Here is a 17681-nt window from a genome sequence, read left to right as displayed (position 1 = left end):
GCCCAAGTGCTAATTTACACACTCTGCATTTACCTGATAATGTCATCAATGGGCTGTGGGGCCCCTGCTAATATTATTATAATATAATAATAATATAATATTATTGATATTTTAGAATGTTGAAAAAACTGGGAAGGTAGCTTATTGCCTCTTTTGCAAAATAAATGTTATTCAGAGAACAGAAATTTGCTAGAAGGAGATTCTTATGTGTGGTTATTGCCACACAGGGAATTTTAAGATGAAAGTCAGAAATTCAAGTTAATTTAAAGCTACATTTGTAATGTTCTTCCTGTGACTATGTGCAGTCGTCAGTATATAAGCATATGACATCTTTTGAGCACTATATCTGGAGGGGCAGACTGTAATTTGGATCCAATGAATCAGAGTACACAAGTGAGCTCAGTACTTTAGCATTACTATCCAATAATAGAAACTGCAACCCTCACATTGACACCATTTTAGAAGCAGTTCTGGGAAATGAGTTGCCACAATTTCTTATTCAGCCTCCAAAAGCACAGAATAAAGGGGATCCAGCACTTTGTTTGATTTGGATTGGAGCCTTCAGATTAAAGCTCTGTTTACCAGCTGACAAACTGACACATACAAATGACAAGTCTTTGTGTTTCTCTTCCTGGAGTGAGTAAGGAAATAAGATTCTCTCTTTTCTCTCGAGAAGAACCCAGCCAACACATTTCCTAACTTAATATTTATACCTCCTCAGGTTTACGGTAAATGTATAGCAGCATAGCTGGCACCACAAAACAGCCCATATTTGCACACCAGCAATGCCAAGGAAAAAACAAGCTTGATTTATTACAATATTTAATGGCAAAGTTTTCTTACATTTCAGAATTTGGCACAGTTTCAATACACAGAGAAACAAATAATAAGATGAACATATCTTCTTTGCTGTAAAAATGAAAGAAAAAAGCTGTGGATTGGCATTTCCACTCATTATCTTCAGTTATCATACATCTCCCATCAACAATATCCCAGTGCACTCAAATTGTTGTGAAGAGTGTCAGCCACTCGGGTGACACCATCAATACAAAATCTGCCTAAACCAGCTCTGAACAGCTCATACAGAGTCAACTTTTTTGTAGATCCAAACCTGTCTTACAGCATTATCCATGGAATCCTGCTCAAAGGAAAAGCAGCAAGCCTTGCAGACTTACAACTGCCATTTCACCATTACAAGAGGTAGAAATTCTGCAATCAACCATGTTAGTATGGCTCAGGAGCAAGAGGTCACTACTGATCCTTTCAAGTACTTGGCTGGTAGAGCTTGGAGTCTCCAGGAAAAGGATGTGCTGGGGCTTGGTTAAAGTGGCCTGCTAGGAAGGTTCCAATGGTTCCAAGGAAAAAAACGAAACACATAACCAAGAAACAGACCCGGTCAATCACTCGCCCCATCAAGATCCACTCTTCGTTCTCCTGTGTTTTAGCAAAGAAAGGTTGATTACACCAATAAGTACAATACATTTTTGTTCCTCTTTATAGTATAATGTTCACTTATACATTGTATGTAGCTAGAATTACAGAGCCAAAGTTACATTAAAATATTAAGGATCCTGATAAAACTTTTCGTCTGTGCTGGTTTGGCTTCACTGCCATCAACAAATTGTCTGTTTTGTTATTTATTCATATTTATTTATTATATATATAAATATTGTCCTTTTTGAACTACAGAGTTTTATTTACTGCAATCTAATGACTAGTTCCTGTAAATTAAGTTCCTTTACCTCCGCTTTTATAATCACTGTATCTCTTAAAGGGAACCCCAAAAAAATAAAGTTTTGCCTTATAAAAGAAAACATAATTCTAAGCAACTTTGCAATATACAGTCATTACAATTTCATTAATCTGTAAAAATCTTTATTTTTACAGGTATGGGACCTGTTATCCAGAATGCTTGGGACCTGGGGCTTTCCTAATTTGACAGGCCCAAATTTGCGTCTAATTTCCGTGTTTTGCTTCCAGCGAATTTGGCAAAAAATCCAGAATAGTCAGAAAGTCAGAATTGTCGCACGCATAAAATTGTCACGTGTCGGAAGCCCATTCACTTTAATGCATTTGGACAAAGTAGTCACTCGTATAAAAATTGTCGCTCGCGTCACAATTATTTTGACACCCTTTGACTTCAATGCATTTCGCACAGATTCGCCCATCGCTGGTTAACAGCATTACACTATAGACCTATATATATTATATCATATTATAAAAAATATGTAGGGACCCATAGGTTTAATGGTCCCTATGGCTTAATTTGCCTACCAATGCTTCATTCCCTTGTTGCTGGTTAAAACCCATGTAACTATTTTTTTTCTTATTTACCTACTTACATGCCCAGTTTTTGCCTTCCTCTGGATCAACTGGCAGTTAGGCAGGTTAAAAAAAGTCAAAAGGTTGAACTTGATGGACGTGTGTTCTTTTTCAACCTAACTTACTATGTTACTATGTATTGGCCCTCAGGTTGATGACTATATCCTGCATTACTGTAACATTGTGCTTTGCAGGGGGAGGTCCTTCCTCTTTGGCCTGCAGCAGTTGATCTGGGTGAATGTTCACTGAGCATGGAGTCAACAAGGCCCCAGAAGTGTTAGGCCCTAAAGGGAAAACCCCTTAGGAGAAGTTGGGGTACAGGGACCCCATGAATGCGGTTAGCTAGTGTGCAGGATAGCCCCTGTTATATTCTCTAGGAAGAGTCAGTTAGATTTAGCTAGCAAGAGCAGCTTCAAGCTTCACCAAGTTTGATAGACGGGAGTAGCTCCCCCTCCCAGGCTCTGCTTGCCTGTAGTAAAGGGACTGTAGTACTGACAAGGGAAATAGGTTATTGTTCTATCCCTGTTCCACGTCTATTGTAGGGATCCAGACCACATGAGGTACTGAGATGCATTCAACACCCCTGCAATTATTTCAATAGTGCTATCTATGCTGTGTCTGCTACATCTGTGATTGTACCTGGCATTTATTGATCTACCTCATGTGCTGTGAGTATTGCAACCCTGTGGCACTTTATATTGAAAAAGCCTGTTTTGTTGTTGTTTGCAAAGAACCCCTGGCATCCATTTTCCTTTATTTTACAATACATCTTTGGCAGTATTAAGGTGTAGTTCAGCAACACCATGACGTGCACCTTCCACCTAACAAAGGCCCATCCTGCTGAAGGAGGGTCCAATGTAGCCTTTGCTCTACTCTAGTTGATAATTGCCTTTTTAAACCACACAAATTTGTAGAGTAGGCATTTAAAAGACAATCTTCCACCAAGGAATTATGTCACATCACATATGTGATATATAAATATTTTTTTTACTTGATTCAATTGGTTGGTGAAAGATTGCCTTTTGAGTGCCTGCTCTACAAATTTCTGGTCTGGACTGCTCCCCTTGCTGATGGCTCAGGGCAATGCACCTGGGCCACTTCCATTACTTGGTAAGTTACTACTTGATGTTGGACTGCCATGCTTTGTTTATCAATTGCCTTTTTTAAACCAAAATAGGGTTACAAATATAATGATGGTTTTAATTTAAAATGACCCTGGAAACTCTGGTAACAATGGCAGAGGCACCTTCTGACCGTGACAAGTCACACGTGTCTAGATATACACAGTACTATGATGGCTGCTTTTAATGCTGTAAAGTTCTAATCCCACTGGAGAAAAGTAAAATATAAATACTTAAAGTGGCAACACAAATAAATATTGACATGTTGTAGACTGCCCAGCCCACCAAAGATGCAGGCATTTACACTAACACAGCTGGTTCTTCCCTCATACTCCTTCAGGGCAAAAGGAATGGATTTATGGGAATAAAGAAGATGTGAGTGCATATCTCAAAATCAGGTCCAAGTGTGACCTGCACTGCAGTCTCTGTATGCCCAGAAAGGAAACACTGGGAGTTTCAGTTAAATAACAGTGGGAGGGATACATAGCCTTACCCTTTTTAGGTTAATATTGGAGAAATTCTGTTTTTTTTACACACTTACGCTTTTAAAGTCATTCTTCTCTCTAGTCGCACTGGCAATATGGCAGCAGGCTTCCACACAAGTGCGAATCTCTGGAGCTGCATGGTTCAGGCTGTGGACAAGATCATCTGATGTATTGTTTTCCATTCCCCTTCCTAAAAGAAAAATGAAATGTATCAGACTGAATGTTATTGCCCTTACCCTTAATATGTTAGCATGTCTCTGTCCACTTCATCTATCACTACTCCTCTTTAAACAACCTCCTTATAACTGCTAAATGGGGTTGTCCACCTTTGAGTTAAGTCTAAGTATGATGTAGAGGGTGATAATCTGAGACAATTTGCAGTTGGTTTTAATTTTTCATTATTTGTGATTTGCTATGTAGCTTTTTATTCAGCAGCTCTCCAGTTTGCAATTTCAGCAATGTGGTTACAAGGATCCAAATTACCCTAAGCAACAATACATTGATTTAAATACGAGATTGCAATATAAAAGGAGAGGGTCTTAACAGAAAGATGATTAATAAAAAGTAGCAATAACAATACATTTGTAGCCTTATGGAGCATTTCTTTTTAAATGGCCCCCATTTGAAAGCTGGAAAGAGTTAGGCCAATGATGGAAAAACTATGAAAAATGAAGACCAATTTAAATATTGCTTAGAATTGGCCATTCTATTATTTTATTATATTATCATACTAAATGTTAACTTAAAGGTGAATCACCCCTTTAATATTTCGTCGTGTCATGTTAAAAAATAAGGATGTGCTGCCTAATTTTATTTAGATTTGCCTGAATACGCCACCAATGTTTGGTGAAATACTAACCATAATAAGTTCTAAGGATTTATTATCCTTTGTGCATCAGAATCAGGTTGTTTGAGTTCTTTGTTTTGTTTGTGTTTACTTGCACCAATTGCTTTTTTTCTCATTTGAGATTTTTTTTTCACAGTCCTGCTTTTTCAAAAAATAAAAGTGTTTTAGGTGGCGTGCCATTTATTTATTGAAAAGTATCGATGGTGGAAAAGAAATCAAAGATGAGGAATAATAAAAGTTAAAGAATGTTATTTATTGAAACGATGCAATCCTGATGCTTGAAGGATAATAACTCTGTCCCTAAGTGATTGATTTCAGATGTGCTTGATTCAGCCCAATACAAATCCTGCAAAAAGTCCTGGAAATTGAGAAAAATCCTGGATTGGGTGCATTGTAATAGAAAAAACACATGTATATGATTAGTACCTATTTTATCTAGCACCACTTTCATGAGTCCATCTCTTTCCTTTTGTTTCTCGAACATGAGCTGGCTGCGAGGTTTTCTCAGCATATATTCATCCGCCTTCATCATCAATCCCAAAGAGCTACTGCGACGCATTAGTGGTGCTAGAGGAGGTGCTGCATCAGTTGGGCGGAGGTGCATCCTCAGTAGACGAGGGACAGTTCTCAAACAGAGCTGCGGAGTCATAAACACAACAAGTTGGTCATAGGACATTTGACCATAATAAAACTGGCTAAGAAGCTTTTTGTGACACTGAGATATGTAGCTTGCATTGATATCTAACCCAACATATGAGAATACAATATGAAATTGTTTTGTAGTAAATGGTAATAATTATATGATGACTGTATGTTTTACAGTTAATTCATTCCACTGGCTCTCTGGAAAAATTTGCTTTGTACATGAGTTTATGTATGCTTGTTCTAATGTAACAATCAGACGCCTGTCTATACTGCCCTAATAAGAAAATTTGTGACAGTGAGCATTCCTCTTACCTCTCGGACAGTGCTTGACATGCTGTGAGTATTTGGTGTGCGAAGAGAGATATTTAAAACTATGACAGCGTTGGCAACAATTGTAATAGTCACAACCATCAGAAATGTCAGATACCTGGGAAAACAGATGAAATGCGTTTAGTGATTTAGAAGTCACATCAGTAGCTCCCTGTATAGTTGCCTTATTGTTATTATACATCCATATTGAAACTTAGAAACAGCTGGAGCCCCACCTGTATTTACATGAGAACTATAAGCAACTCATTCATTAAACTCTAATAATAGATTTTGTTTGAACATCATAAAGTCATCTATTTTACTCAAGCTACTCACTTTACAATTAGTGGCACAGATGTTGAAGTCTCTGGAATCTTCTGGGCAACAAGAAAAAGGAAGACAGTCTGGGCCAGTAGGATGTTGATGGACACAGTACACTTCTGTCCTCCAGCTGACAAGAAAGCAAAGAAAAATTGTATGTTTCTTCTAACCTTGCCCTTAAAGAGAGCAAACCTTTTTTAGGACAAGACAAAAGTATTATTCTTCTGTTAAAAGACCAGATGACACTTGATCAAATGCCACTTTCTAATTGGTTGCTATAATCTGCCAAACAAATATATCCATCCATTTATTATAGGGCACTAATTATAACCAGACCTCTTACTCTGAAGGTAACCGTACACTGTCCGACTTTAAAGATATCTACCAACTGCATCAAACTGAAGGGTAATGTGCAACATGTCTATATGGGGGCTATTGTTGCATACTATCGTTCTATTCATTCAGGCTGACAGTCCGACTATCTAACAATAAAAGCAGAGGTGATGGATTTCTTCCTACTTCCTCATCTGCCATTATACATGATACATGATGCATGAAAAGATGGTATTTTCAGGAGGACAAATCAGCTCAGTCCAACAGAATCACACCAGTTAATTCAACAGAAACAGAAAGAAATACATGTGGATGGGAAGATGACGTTTTATTTGACCTTATGAACCATAGACAGCAGAAATAGTGTTCCAAGCACTGATACCTTTGGCAGGTAAGAAATAGACGAGGATGCTGACGAAGGAGATAAGGACACAGGGTACAATGATGTTGATGATGTAGAAGAGAGGTTTCCGTTGAATGATGAGATAGAAGACAATTTGCTGATAATTGACATCATCACGAGGGAGCCTGTGATTTATAATTCTCTTGGCTGGCATGTGTTTTATTGCCCATTCCCCATTTTCTGTAAGCGGACAGAGTGATTTATTGGTTAATGTAAAGTAAACAGTTGAAATACAAATAAGGGGGAGGGGGTTGCTAAAATACTGTACATATAAGGATTTTATTAAATACACTTTCTCTAAAAATATGAACATTTGGATCTACACAAATTTTTGGTTAATGTAACGTAAACAGTTGAAATACAAATAAGGGGGAGGGGGTTGCTAAAATACTGTACATATAATGATTTTATTAAATACACTTTCTCTAAAAATATGAACATTTGGATCTACACAAAAGAGTGTGTAAGAACTGGACTGTGTCAGCCAGGGTTAGCATGGACATTATTACATTGTTATAGACCAGCGGTCCCCAACCTTTTATGGACCGGGGACTGGTGCAAAAAATGTTTGTTTTTTTTGCAAGGACCGGGGGTGGGGTTGGGGTGGGGTCGGCAGCAAGTTTGGACCAGCCGGCACCCAATTCGGCACGCCTCGTTTTTGTGGGCTGGGCTCAGCGGCCCAGTGCAGGAGTGTCTGTGGCGCGGTACTGGGCCGCGGCCCGGCGGTTGGGGACCCCTGTTATAGACAACATATTTACCACCCCCAAGTGGTCATAATCACTGTTGCATTCTGTGACTACAAAGCCTTTTATATGTAAAAAGCAACTAGAGTTCTGGATTGCATAATGGCCAAAGTGTGCCATATTCATTGCTATTTACAGCAGCTCTAGGCAAACAACCCTACTGAATGCCACTAGTCTCTCATCCTAGCAACTATCTATGCTTCAAAGTCATCATATTGCCCTGCCATATTGTTGATATCATACCATACTTGTTAAATTGAGACTGCAAGGAACTTTGCATGCAGGGACCATGTGCAACCATACTGATAATATCAGTAAGTTCCCTCTTACGTTTTTATATGTAGCTGGATAGCTAACCAAAATGATCATATCAGCCAAAGAAGTCCATTGAGATCTAGGGTAATGTAGAAACCACACCTTAAAAAGCAAATGGTTGACCAGATCCATCCCTAAAGCCTCGGGTTGGACAGTGCTAATTTAAGCCATAATAATAAGTTTTCCTACATCTTTTGTTCCTGGCCCTTGCTGTCCTGACTACTTTGAATAAAGTCAAATATGAGTAAAGAAATTATCTGTGTGCTCACACATTACATAAAGTTGTCTAACCTGTAAATGCTTCAGGGTCTATTTCTATCCATTCGATTGTCTGTTCATCAACTGTAAGAAGTAATTCGATCTCATTAGCGCTGTAAGTCTGTGACCTGTGGAAAGCATAAGAAAAATGTATTGGATGCTGAGGGTGATACTGAGAAACAGGGTGCAGAGGTAGAGCTCACATGCAAAAATCTATTCACTGGAAATAACCACTCATCCTTATGTCTCAGAAACAGATCTCTGATTCCAAAATAGGAATAAATTCTAGCAATCATTTCATGTAATACATATATCCTAATTTCCAGAGTAAAACCAATAAATTACCTACATAATCATATGAAGTCACATTTTGATAGACAGTTTGATAGCTATAGACAGTATGATTATGATATGGCAGCCATCAGAAGGGCATGCTGACACATACACTAGTTAGCAAACAAGCATGTGCCCAAAAACAGTAAGTCACATGGGCTATTACCTTTCTTAATTTCACATTGTAAACATCCAATCACAAATAGGATGCATGGGTTATCATAATAACATCAAAAGGTAATTGCAAACTGGATGCTGGACTGCTCTAGTTTTCTCCTGGGTAATAGACAGTGATCTAGTAATACAAATGACTACTCATAACTTTTGATTATTGACTATAATAAATACTACTACTACTACTACTACTATTACTAATAATAATAATATAAAGACTATATATATATATATATATATATATAACAAACAAGGGAAAGTTGTACTCACCACTATTTTTTAAAACCATTAGGCAGGGGTGCAATGAGGTTGTGACCACAAAATGTCTTAAATATATTGATAATGGGTTGAGTGCAGAGGACCTCTTGTAGTTGACTATATATATATATATATATATATATATATATATATATATATATATATATATATATATATATATATATATATATATATATATATATATATATAATTATAAAGACTGTATATTTTATTATACCCAAACACAAATATAGCGCTTATATAAAATAATTAATGGACTTATTTCTTTCACATGCATGACTATTCTTATCAGTACTTCTTGCTTTTAAGCAAATTTTTAAGCATTTGTTGCACAAGAGCCATTATACTAAGCACTTCCAAAGGTCAACAAAAGGCATATGAATGTCTGCACACCTTGGTGTACATCTTATTACAGTTTGATTCAGTACATTTTATTGTATGAGCACGCTTAAATATAAGGAAGAGTGCCTGTCAGTTCCGCTTCTTATCATAGTAAGTATGGAGTATAATTCCTATACAGAAATATCATTTATGAAGAGCAAAAAAATTAATCTAATTGGTTGTGGGAGGGATATTTACCAGTATAAGTGCTGCTCAGTATATATCAATATAAGAGCTGCTCTGTGTTCGTTAAGATAAGAATGGATGCCTTCCATATTAAATATATATATATATATATATATATATATATATATATATATATATATATATATATATATATATATATATATATATATATATATATATATATAAAATACACAAAAGCCATGAATATCCTGTAAATTATATCCTTATAAACGGTGAGTTCTGATGTCATTTCTGTCACATGACTCACTAAAACTTGTGTATTATAATAAATAAAGTACCCCCAGTTGCAAAATATAAGAATATTAGAAGCTACCTCGGAGTTCCATGACCTGTATAAAAACACTCAGCCTTCAGTCTCGTGTTTTTATATGGTCAGGAAACTCCTCGGTAACTTATAATAGGGGGGTACTTTATTCACTATATATATATATATCATGTTCTAGTAACTGTTTGCATGTAATTCTTGTGTTAATTACAAATGCCAGAAGAAGAGGATATTGCAATTAGCAGAGGCCACTCATTATGTTTCATTTTGGTATGACATATACTACTTGTATAATGGGACCATATAAATATTTGTTACATTTCTGAAGTACAAAATCATATCCTATATGTGTAATGATTAAACAGAAAATAAAGTTGAATATGACTCACTGAAACACTATGGAACAGTTCTGCCAGTCAAAAGGAAAATAGGTGACTACAACAGGGCATGAGCTCCGGTAGATGGCGGGAGGAAGCCAGTACATGGAACCATCTGAGGATACCAACGTGTTGGTGTATAGTGCAATATCAAATGTCCCATCCACACTGCAGCGAAGAAAAAGACAATATATCTTATATTGTACAGGGCTCATTATGATATCTACATGAAGTATTGCGCCAATAAAATGCCATAAACAAACAACTTGTGCCTCATGTATACTAGTAGCATATGACAATCTGTCAGTTGCACCTACTGTGGGGCATGAGGCACAAGTTGCAGTACACCTGCAAGTTTCTATGCAATGGAGCCCTGTACCTAACATTTGCCTTGACTAGGCAGTAATTAGAGGGTTCCCTTTCAGTGGCACAGGCACTCAATGTTGTGAGAGTCAATCTGTGCCTAAATGAAGGGTGCCATTCCCTGCTCATGTGCAACCTCTTAACTCGCAGGCACAGTTGCACCCTTTTGTGCAAAATTTACTAACAGGCACAAACTTGAACATGGTATCTTGAACAGCATTTTGATTCTGACTGACTGATTTTTTTTAAATCTAATTTTGAAATCTGACATGGGGCTAGACATATTGCAATTTCCCAGGTGCCCCAGTCATGTGACTTTTGTTCTGATAAGCTTCAGTCACTCTTTACTGCTGTACTGCAAGTTGGAGTGATATCACCCTCTTACCTCCCCCCCAGCAGCCCATCAGCAAAACAATGGGAAGGTAACAAGATAACAGCTCCTTGCTACATATAAGAACAGCATTCAAGTAAAAATCCACACCACACTGCAACACCTTCAGTTAAATTGAGTAGAAGAAACAATAGGCTGTCAGAAAGCAGTTCTATAATGCAGCACTGGCTCTTTCTGAAAGCACATGATGGCAAAATGACCTGAGATGGCTGCCTACACACCAATGAGTGATTTCAATGTCTCTGCCAATGATGCCTTTTGGGAGAATTAAAACTCTTATTTTTGGTATCTAGGCAGTGCTGTGTGTATGGCATGAGACAAGTAAATACCTTCTGATTTCAGAAGGCTTCACTTTGCAATTTTATACCTAAAATTTAATAACTTCATATTAACATAATATGGATCTTACTTATTTTCTAAGCCCACATCTGGAAGCCACACCGAGGTTGAGGGAATTCGCATCATGCTAATACCATGGTAATCATTGGGGTCCCAGCTCAGGCGATAGTCTTTCCATTGCTAGGGACAAATTACCAAACAAGAAAATTGTAAAAAAGAAAAAAAATAACAAACACTTTAAATGCATAAGATTAATAAAACCTGACACAAACATAATATATTTTTGTATAAAGACTACTTAAAATAAGGCTATTAAAAAAGTTAAGAAGTACTTACCATTTCAACCCAGACATTGGTTGTCAGAGCTTCTTCTTTCTCATTCTGAAAGAGATAGAACAGTCCATACATTTTCAGCCCCGTAAAGAAGTTTATTTACCTATACATTCTCCACAGCAATTTGTGTACTGGTTACAACTACAATGAACATGATGATAAAGCTTGATAAGATACTCTTCAGTTTATATGTTACATGTCACATATCACATACCAGGGAAATGAGGTTGGTAAGGGTCAATTTTATGCTGACACTGATAATGTCGCCATCCTTTTCCACAGGACGCAAGTTCTTATTGTAATTCTTCATCAAGTCATTTAAGAGCCTCTCTTCCTCGTTGTTGCAGAAAGCAGCTGAGAGGGGAAGCATAACAGAAATATATTTGTTGGTATTAATGACAGAATGATATTATGACACACAACAAATACTGTATATGTCCTCCCTCTGACTGGATCCAATATCCTTTGGTGTGCCCTCACTGTGGTATCAATCACTGGGAAAAAATTTGACCTTGACTTGACCTTAGACCCTATAACCACAAAGGACTTTCCTGTCAACTGAGGCACAATGGTGATTTCGCACATGTACCTCAAGGGTAAGGGCACACGCTAAGATTCGGGGAGATTTAATCGACTCTTCTTCGGGTGACTAATCTCCCCCGAAAAGTCTTCCCACAGGCTAGAGTCTAAATTGCAGACGGGATGGCACTCGGATTGCTTTGTTTTATGAAGTTGCCCGAAATTGCCTCACAAGAAAACTTCAGGGAACTTTGGAAAAAGAAGAGCACTGAGGGTCATCCCGCCAGCGATTTAGATTCTAGCCATCGGGAAGACTTTTTGGGGGAGATTAGTCGCCCGAAGAAGAGACAGGCCCTTAATGGCAATACACTGAGCCCTAAACCCAGCATGAAACATTGTAGAAAAGACACACTATTTCCTTATTATGTTAGGTACAGACCAAAGGTGCTTAAGAAATACCATCAACCTGACAGGACTTCTAGTAAACATATAAATATCACTTTCACACACATTAGGAACAGTTTTAGCAGGAGCCAATTAACTTACCTGTATAAATTGTAATGCAGGAAGAAAATGGAATACCCAGAGGAAATCCACACAGACAAGAGTGGATTAACTTCAGCTCTGGCCCTAGGTGATGCCCAGCCCCCTCCTCTGATCCTCTGCCCCTAAGCTGCCTTAAATTCTGCTCAAGCCCCACCCTTTTCCTAAAACTTCTCCCCAATATGAACTATGGGCCTAGTTAGCCTCCTATGTCACCCTTTTGGTAATCTTCCACTTTGCACAGACATTTAGAATATATAAACTTCATCTAGATAATGCTCTGATTAAAACCCATCAGGCACCAGTAGTTCAAGGTAGCAATCAGCTACATACTGGGGCTCATTTATCAACACTGGGCAAAATTGCCCATGGGCAGTTACCTATAGCAACCAGTGATTAGCTTTTTGAAACCAGCTGCAAGTAGAACAATGAATGCAGCAAACTGATTGGTTGCCATGGGTTACTGCCCATGGACAAATTTGCCCAGTGTTGATAAATTACCCCCACTGAGTTTTGAACTTCAAATAGTGCAGCAAACAAATAGGGGATTATTTATTAAAGGTCAAGTTGAGTTTTTCGAGGTTAGTTTTACTAAAAACTCCAAAGTTGCCAATTCATGTAAAAGTCAATGGCAATCCCTTTAACCATTTAAAAATGTTTTTTGCCTTCATGAGTTTCGATTGTTTTGCACTGGTTTTTGCTTGAAAACGCTATAAATTCAAGGTTTTCAAGGTTTTTAAGCCTATAATACAAAAGGGCCTTGAATATCCTGTAAATTATACCCTTATAATACACAAGAGCCATGAATATCCTGTAAATTATATCCTTATAAACGGTGAGTTCTGATGTCATTTCTGTCACTTGACTCACTGAAATTTGTGTATTATAATAAAGAAATGACCCCCAGTTGCAAAATATGAGGATATTAGAATCTACCTCGGAGTTCCATGACCTGTATAAAAACAATCGGCCTTCGGCCTCGTGTTTTTATATGGTCATGGAACTCCTCGGTAACTAATAATATCCTTATATTTTACAAGAGGGGGGACTTAATTCACTATAAGTTCGAGGTATTTGAGTTTTCCCCAATTGCATTAAATCAAGCTTTTTACATTCGGATTTTTTCATAAATAAGCAAACATTTGAGTTTGTTTAAATTGTGAGTTTATTTTATATAAAAACCTCACAAACCTCACAAGCCCAACTTTTAATAAATAATCCCCATAGTGTTGACAACAGATCTAAAAGGTTAAATCTTATTTGGGGTGATTTTCAACAGGGATGTGTCTGTTTTAGTGTAATAAATTTAGAGTGATGTAAAGATGTAAAGAATGAAATTCTGAGACAATTTGCAATTGGTTTTGATTTTTTATTGTTTGTGGTTTTTGAGTTATTCAGCTTTTTATTCAGCAGCTCTCCAGTTTGCAATTTCAGCAGTCTGGTTGCTAGGGTCCAAATTACCCTAGAAACCATGCACTGATTTGAATAAGGGACTGGAATATGAATAGGAGAAGGCCTGAATAGGAATATAAGTAATAAAAAGTAGCAACAACAATACATTTGAGGTCTTGAAAGCATTTGCTTTTAGATTGCGTCATTGAACCCCAATTTGAAAACTAGAAAGAATCAGAAGAAGGCAAATAATTCAAAAAACCATTAAAAAAAGAAAATAATCAAGGGCAATTGAAAAGTTACTTAGAATTAGTCATTCTATAACATACTAAAAAGTTGACTTAAAGGTGAACTACCCCTTTAAAACAACTTTATAATGTGCACACACACAAATGAATGTTGAATTATATAAAAGGTTTTTGCTGGAGTTTATTGTTATTTACTAGGGATATACAAGGTTATTGAAAAAATTAGCAGAAATAAGAGATCAAGTATTATATCTATGGCATATCCAAACATTGATACAAATACTTGCTTTGTGATGCAATAGTCTGTGGATTTTTGTTATGACGTTATTTTCATTTATTCAGATATTTAGGATTAGATTTTTTTATTCCAAATCCCCCCCCCCTCCGTGCATAACAAACATTACCCCATTTAACACAGTTTGCTATAAAAAAATGCCTTGCTTCCTTTTAGATAAGAAAAAAAACTTGAAAATGTGCCCTGCCTTGTATTCAGCATTAGGCAAATAAAAGGAAATTCATAGATCAATCTACAACATAACATATTAATATATTGCTTCATGGCAGTTTTCTAGATATACTAAGTGAATGCAAGCATATGGAACCTACTTTACTTACAGTATAACATATCCGCAGGGAGACAAGCATTTTCTTCCTTAATTAAAGTTCGTCTAATCAATTGTTCCCCTTACCTGAGATGCATAGTGACACCAGCAGAAGTACTGTATCCATGCCGCCTCTTCATGTCCTCTGTGCAGAGTGGAGTAAGCCTCCCTACAATGTCTGGAATGATTATTTTTGGGCATGGCCAGGCTTGCAGGACACTGTCACCAGCTGTCATAGGCATATTCAGCTGTTGATACCAAAGGGGACAAAGGGGAATAACAATGTCCTGCTTCACTTGGCTGTGTCACATTAGATGGCGCAATGATTAGTAGTCTGTACTGCCAGAATGCGTTATTATAAGGCACAAGCACTTAGTTATCACTGGATGCAATGAACAATGTAAATGCTATTACAAAATGGGAATATTGAAGTCTGAGTTCTACAGTAGTAAATGCAAATGATAATGCTGAGAATAACAACACAATATATAAATAAAACATTTTGGAGGGGAATATAAGGATTCTTCGTTTTGGGCAAAAGACAAATAGGAACAATAGCACCTGTCAGTCTGCCCCTACCATATAACAGATTAGGTTTACATAGCCCTATACCACAACAGACAGCTGAGAATTGGAGTATTTGTCTGCACAAGCCATCTGTTTGCTGCATAACTAAATGTGTGTCACTCTGCTGGCTGAATTTAGTCCTTCCCATACACTTAGTCAGAGTTGCAAGGAACTGGCCAGATTCCTTTCTCTCAACAGTGTGAGGTAAGTGTGAGAGGCTTTCCTGGAATCTGACGTGTGATATTGATAAATACCACATACTGTACATCTGCTGGTAACTTGAAAAGAGATATTGGCACATACTATAAGTGAATGCGTCTCTGCATGAAACTAAAACAAGGTGCAGGGGAACCAAATATTAAGCATTGATCACTCTGGATGCTAGAAGGGGACTCTGGAGATGTATTAGGTCACTGGCACATGGAAAGATCTAATGCTCCTGGTGTGCTGTAGGTGACAAATCTCCCAAAAATTGCATTCCTGCCATCCCCTGCACTAACAATTGATTCGCCACAAGTAAATTTCATTACAGCGATTCAGCGTAATCATGGGAATTTGGCAAGAAGGCATTTTCTCACTATTAAAGGGCATCGGTCATTCTGAATTTTTTTTATCCAATCACAGGTACAGGATAATAATCTCTCACACTCCAGTTGGGGAAGACGAGTTACTTTTTAACAAAAATTGCTCCCACCAGCCAGTGGCGTAACTAGAGTGCACCGAGCCCCCCTGCAAAAAAATCTCGGATCCCCATCATTCCACCCACCTCCCGCACCCACTCGATTCCCGCCCGGACTCCGCCCACTATCCGCCCTGTGCCGACATGCTCTGATTCCCTGCAGCAGGTAAGAGAGCTGCTGAGGAAAGTGTTGAGGTTCTTACACCACTGCCACCAGCACTAGGATGCCCTCACCAGGTGTGGGTGGCCATGTTGAGGCACGTGCATGAGCATAATGAACAAGTTCTGCAACTCACTCATTATGCATTTGTGTGTGACATCAACTTGTGGGACCTGCTCATTATGTGCATGCACACTATGCAAGATGGCAGCCTAGCAATTGACTTAGCACTGGCGAGGGGGGGGGGATATTTTTTGGAAAAAAGACTATTGAATCCCTCAACCAGAGCTCTATTAGCTAAACCTCAGGTGGGGTAAAAAAAAAAATCAGGGTGACTGGTGTCCTTTAAACCGCATTGCCGTGAACAATGTAATATAATTATTTGCACAACTAAACTAGAGCAATGAGAATACAGAGCTGCTACACAGTAATGTAACTTGGTGGGGGCGGACCCTGGTGCGGGCCGTGCAGACGGGCCCGCCCCCACCCTCATCTGCGTGATTTTTCTCTACCGCTGCAGCCGACTCCAGTCGGCTGCAGCGCGCACGATCTTGCGGGGGTGCAGGCCCTGGCCCATTTGCATCCCCTGCTCCCCCGGTAGTTACGCCCCTGCTGCTACATTATGATTCTTTGATGTCAGTTCCACAGTGGATGAAAGGCAATATATATGTATTTACAAATATGGATGCAATTTATGTATTATCTGCACCCATATTTGTATGTATAGAATATTTTTTTTTCTTGAACTTGGATTCCTAGACAATGCTGACTGCAATATTATAGTAGAACCAAACCCTGGATAAGAAAAAAAGATTCCTAAGGTAAAATTACGTCTGTGTCACAAAGTTGCTTTGGTCTTCACTACAAACTATATACAAAATATCACATGATCAAATCATTTGAGATGTGGTACATGTATGCCAATGTACTGTAGGCTGTACACTGCAGCTGCACATGATTTTTCTCATTTGACATTGCAGGTTTTTGTGGCACATTTATTGGAGAACAGGTGGATTATTAAATAGATGAGTAATTCTAGTACAGCCACCTGTGCGTCTGTACACTGAAAAAATAATCTAGATACATTCTAAAGCTGTCTCTCACAGAGATATGTAGGAAGCTGTATGTGTGTGTGAGGGTTCATCTTACAAAAGAAGCCATTAAACCTCTGTTAAGATCTATATCTCTTGCAGTGCTTGGAGAGAAAGGCTAAGACCATGTAATGAGGCCCCACCACTTTATAGTAACAATACTTATGGGGATAACTTGGTAAAACAGGCTGACCAGCATAGTGCTTTGGTTGCCAAGATTATCAAACCCATACACCTAAAGGGCATGGCTGGATTGTTGTGGATAAGGGTAAAAAGGGTTTATAAGCATCATTTATGCATATTACCATCTTCAGTGTATAGTAGTGATAGCATGTT

General features: G+C 38.0%; 1 protein-coding gene across 2 annotated transcripts; it reads right to left on the bottom strand.

The window, feature by feature from the left end:
• Positions 1-786: 786 nt before the first annotated feature.
• chrng.L (cholinergic receptor, nicotinic gamma L homeolog) lies at positions 787-15039 on the bottom strand. Of its 2 annotated transcripts, NM_001087446.1 has the most exon segments (12): positions 787-1434; positions 3985-4118; positions 5202-5412; positions 5733-5847; positions 6066-6180; positions 6766-6966; positions 8136-8230; positions 10131-10286; positions 11282-11391; positions 11548-11592; positions 11759-11898; positions 14936-14994. In NM_001087446.1, coding segments are annotated over 12 exon segments (1533 nt in total). In that variant the 5' UTR covers positions 14976-14994; the 3' UTR covers positions 787-1263.
• Positions 15040-17681: the final 2642 nt, after the last annotated feature.

The sequence above is a fragment of the Xenopus laevis genome, chromosome 5L, assembly GCF_017654675.1.
Source record: "Xenopus laevis strain J_2021 chromosome 5L, Xenopus_laevis_v10.1, whole genome shotgun sequence".
In the NCBI taxonomy this organism is placed as follows: Eukaryota; Metazoa; Chordata; class Amphibia; order Anura; family Pipidae; genus Xenopus; species Xenopus laevis.
This window is presented reverse-complemented; position numbering and strand designations above follow the sequence as displayed.

Bases quoted from the DNA above. Each gene is read 5' to 3' on its own strand.
- chrng.L (XM_018241329.2), bottom strand. From the start codon at position 14,975: ATGGATACAGTACTTCTGCTGGTGTCACTATGCATCTCAG. The intron at 6,181-6,765 runs GTATCAGTGCTT...CTTTCTTGTCAG, and splicing joins CTATTTCTTACCTGCCAAAG to CTGGAGGACAGAAGTGTACT. The intron at 5,848-6,065 runs GTGAGTAGCTTG...CTGTTTTCCCAG, and splicing joins TCTGTGCCACTAATTGTAAA to GTATCTGACATTTCTGATGG.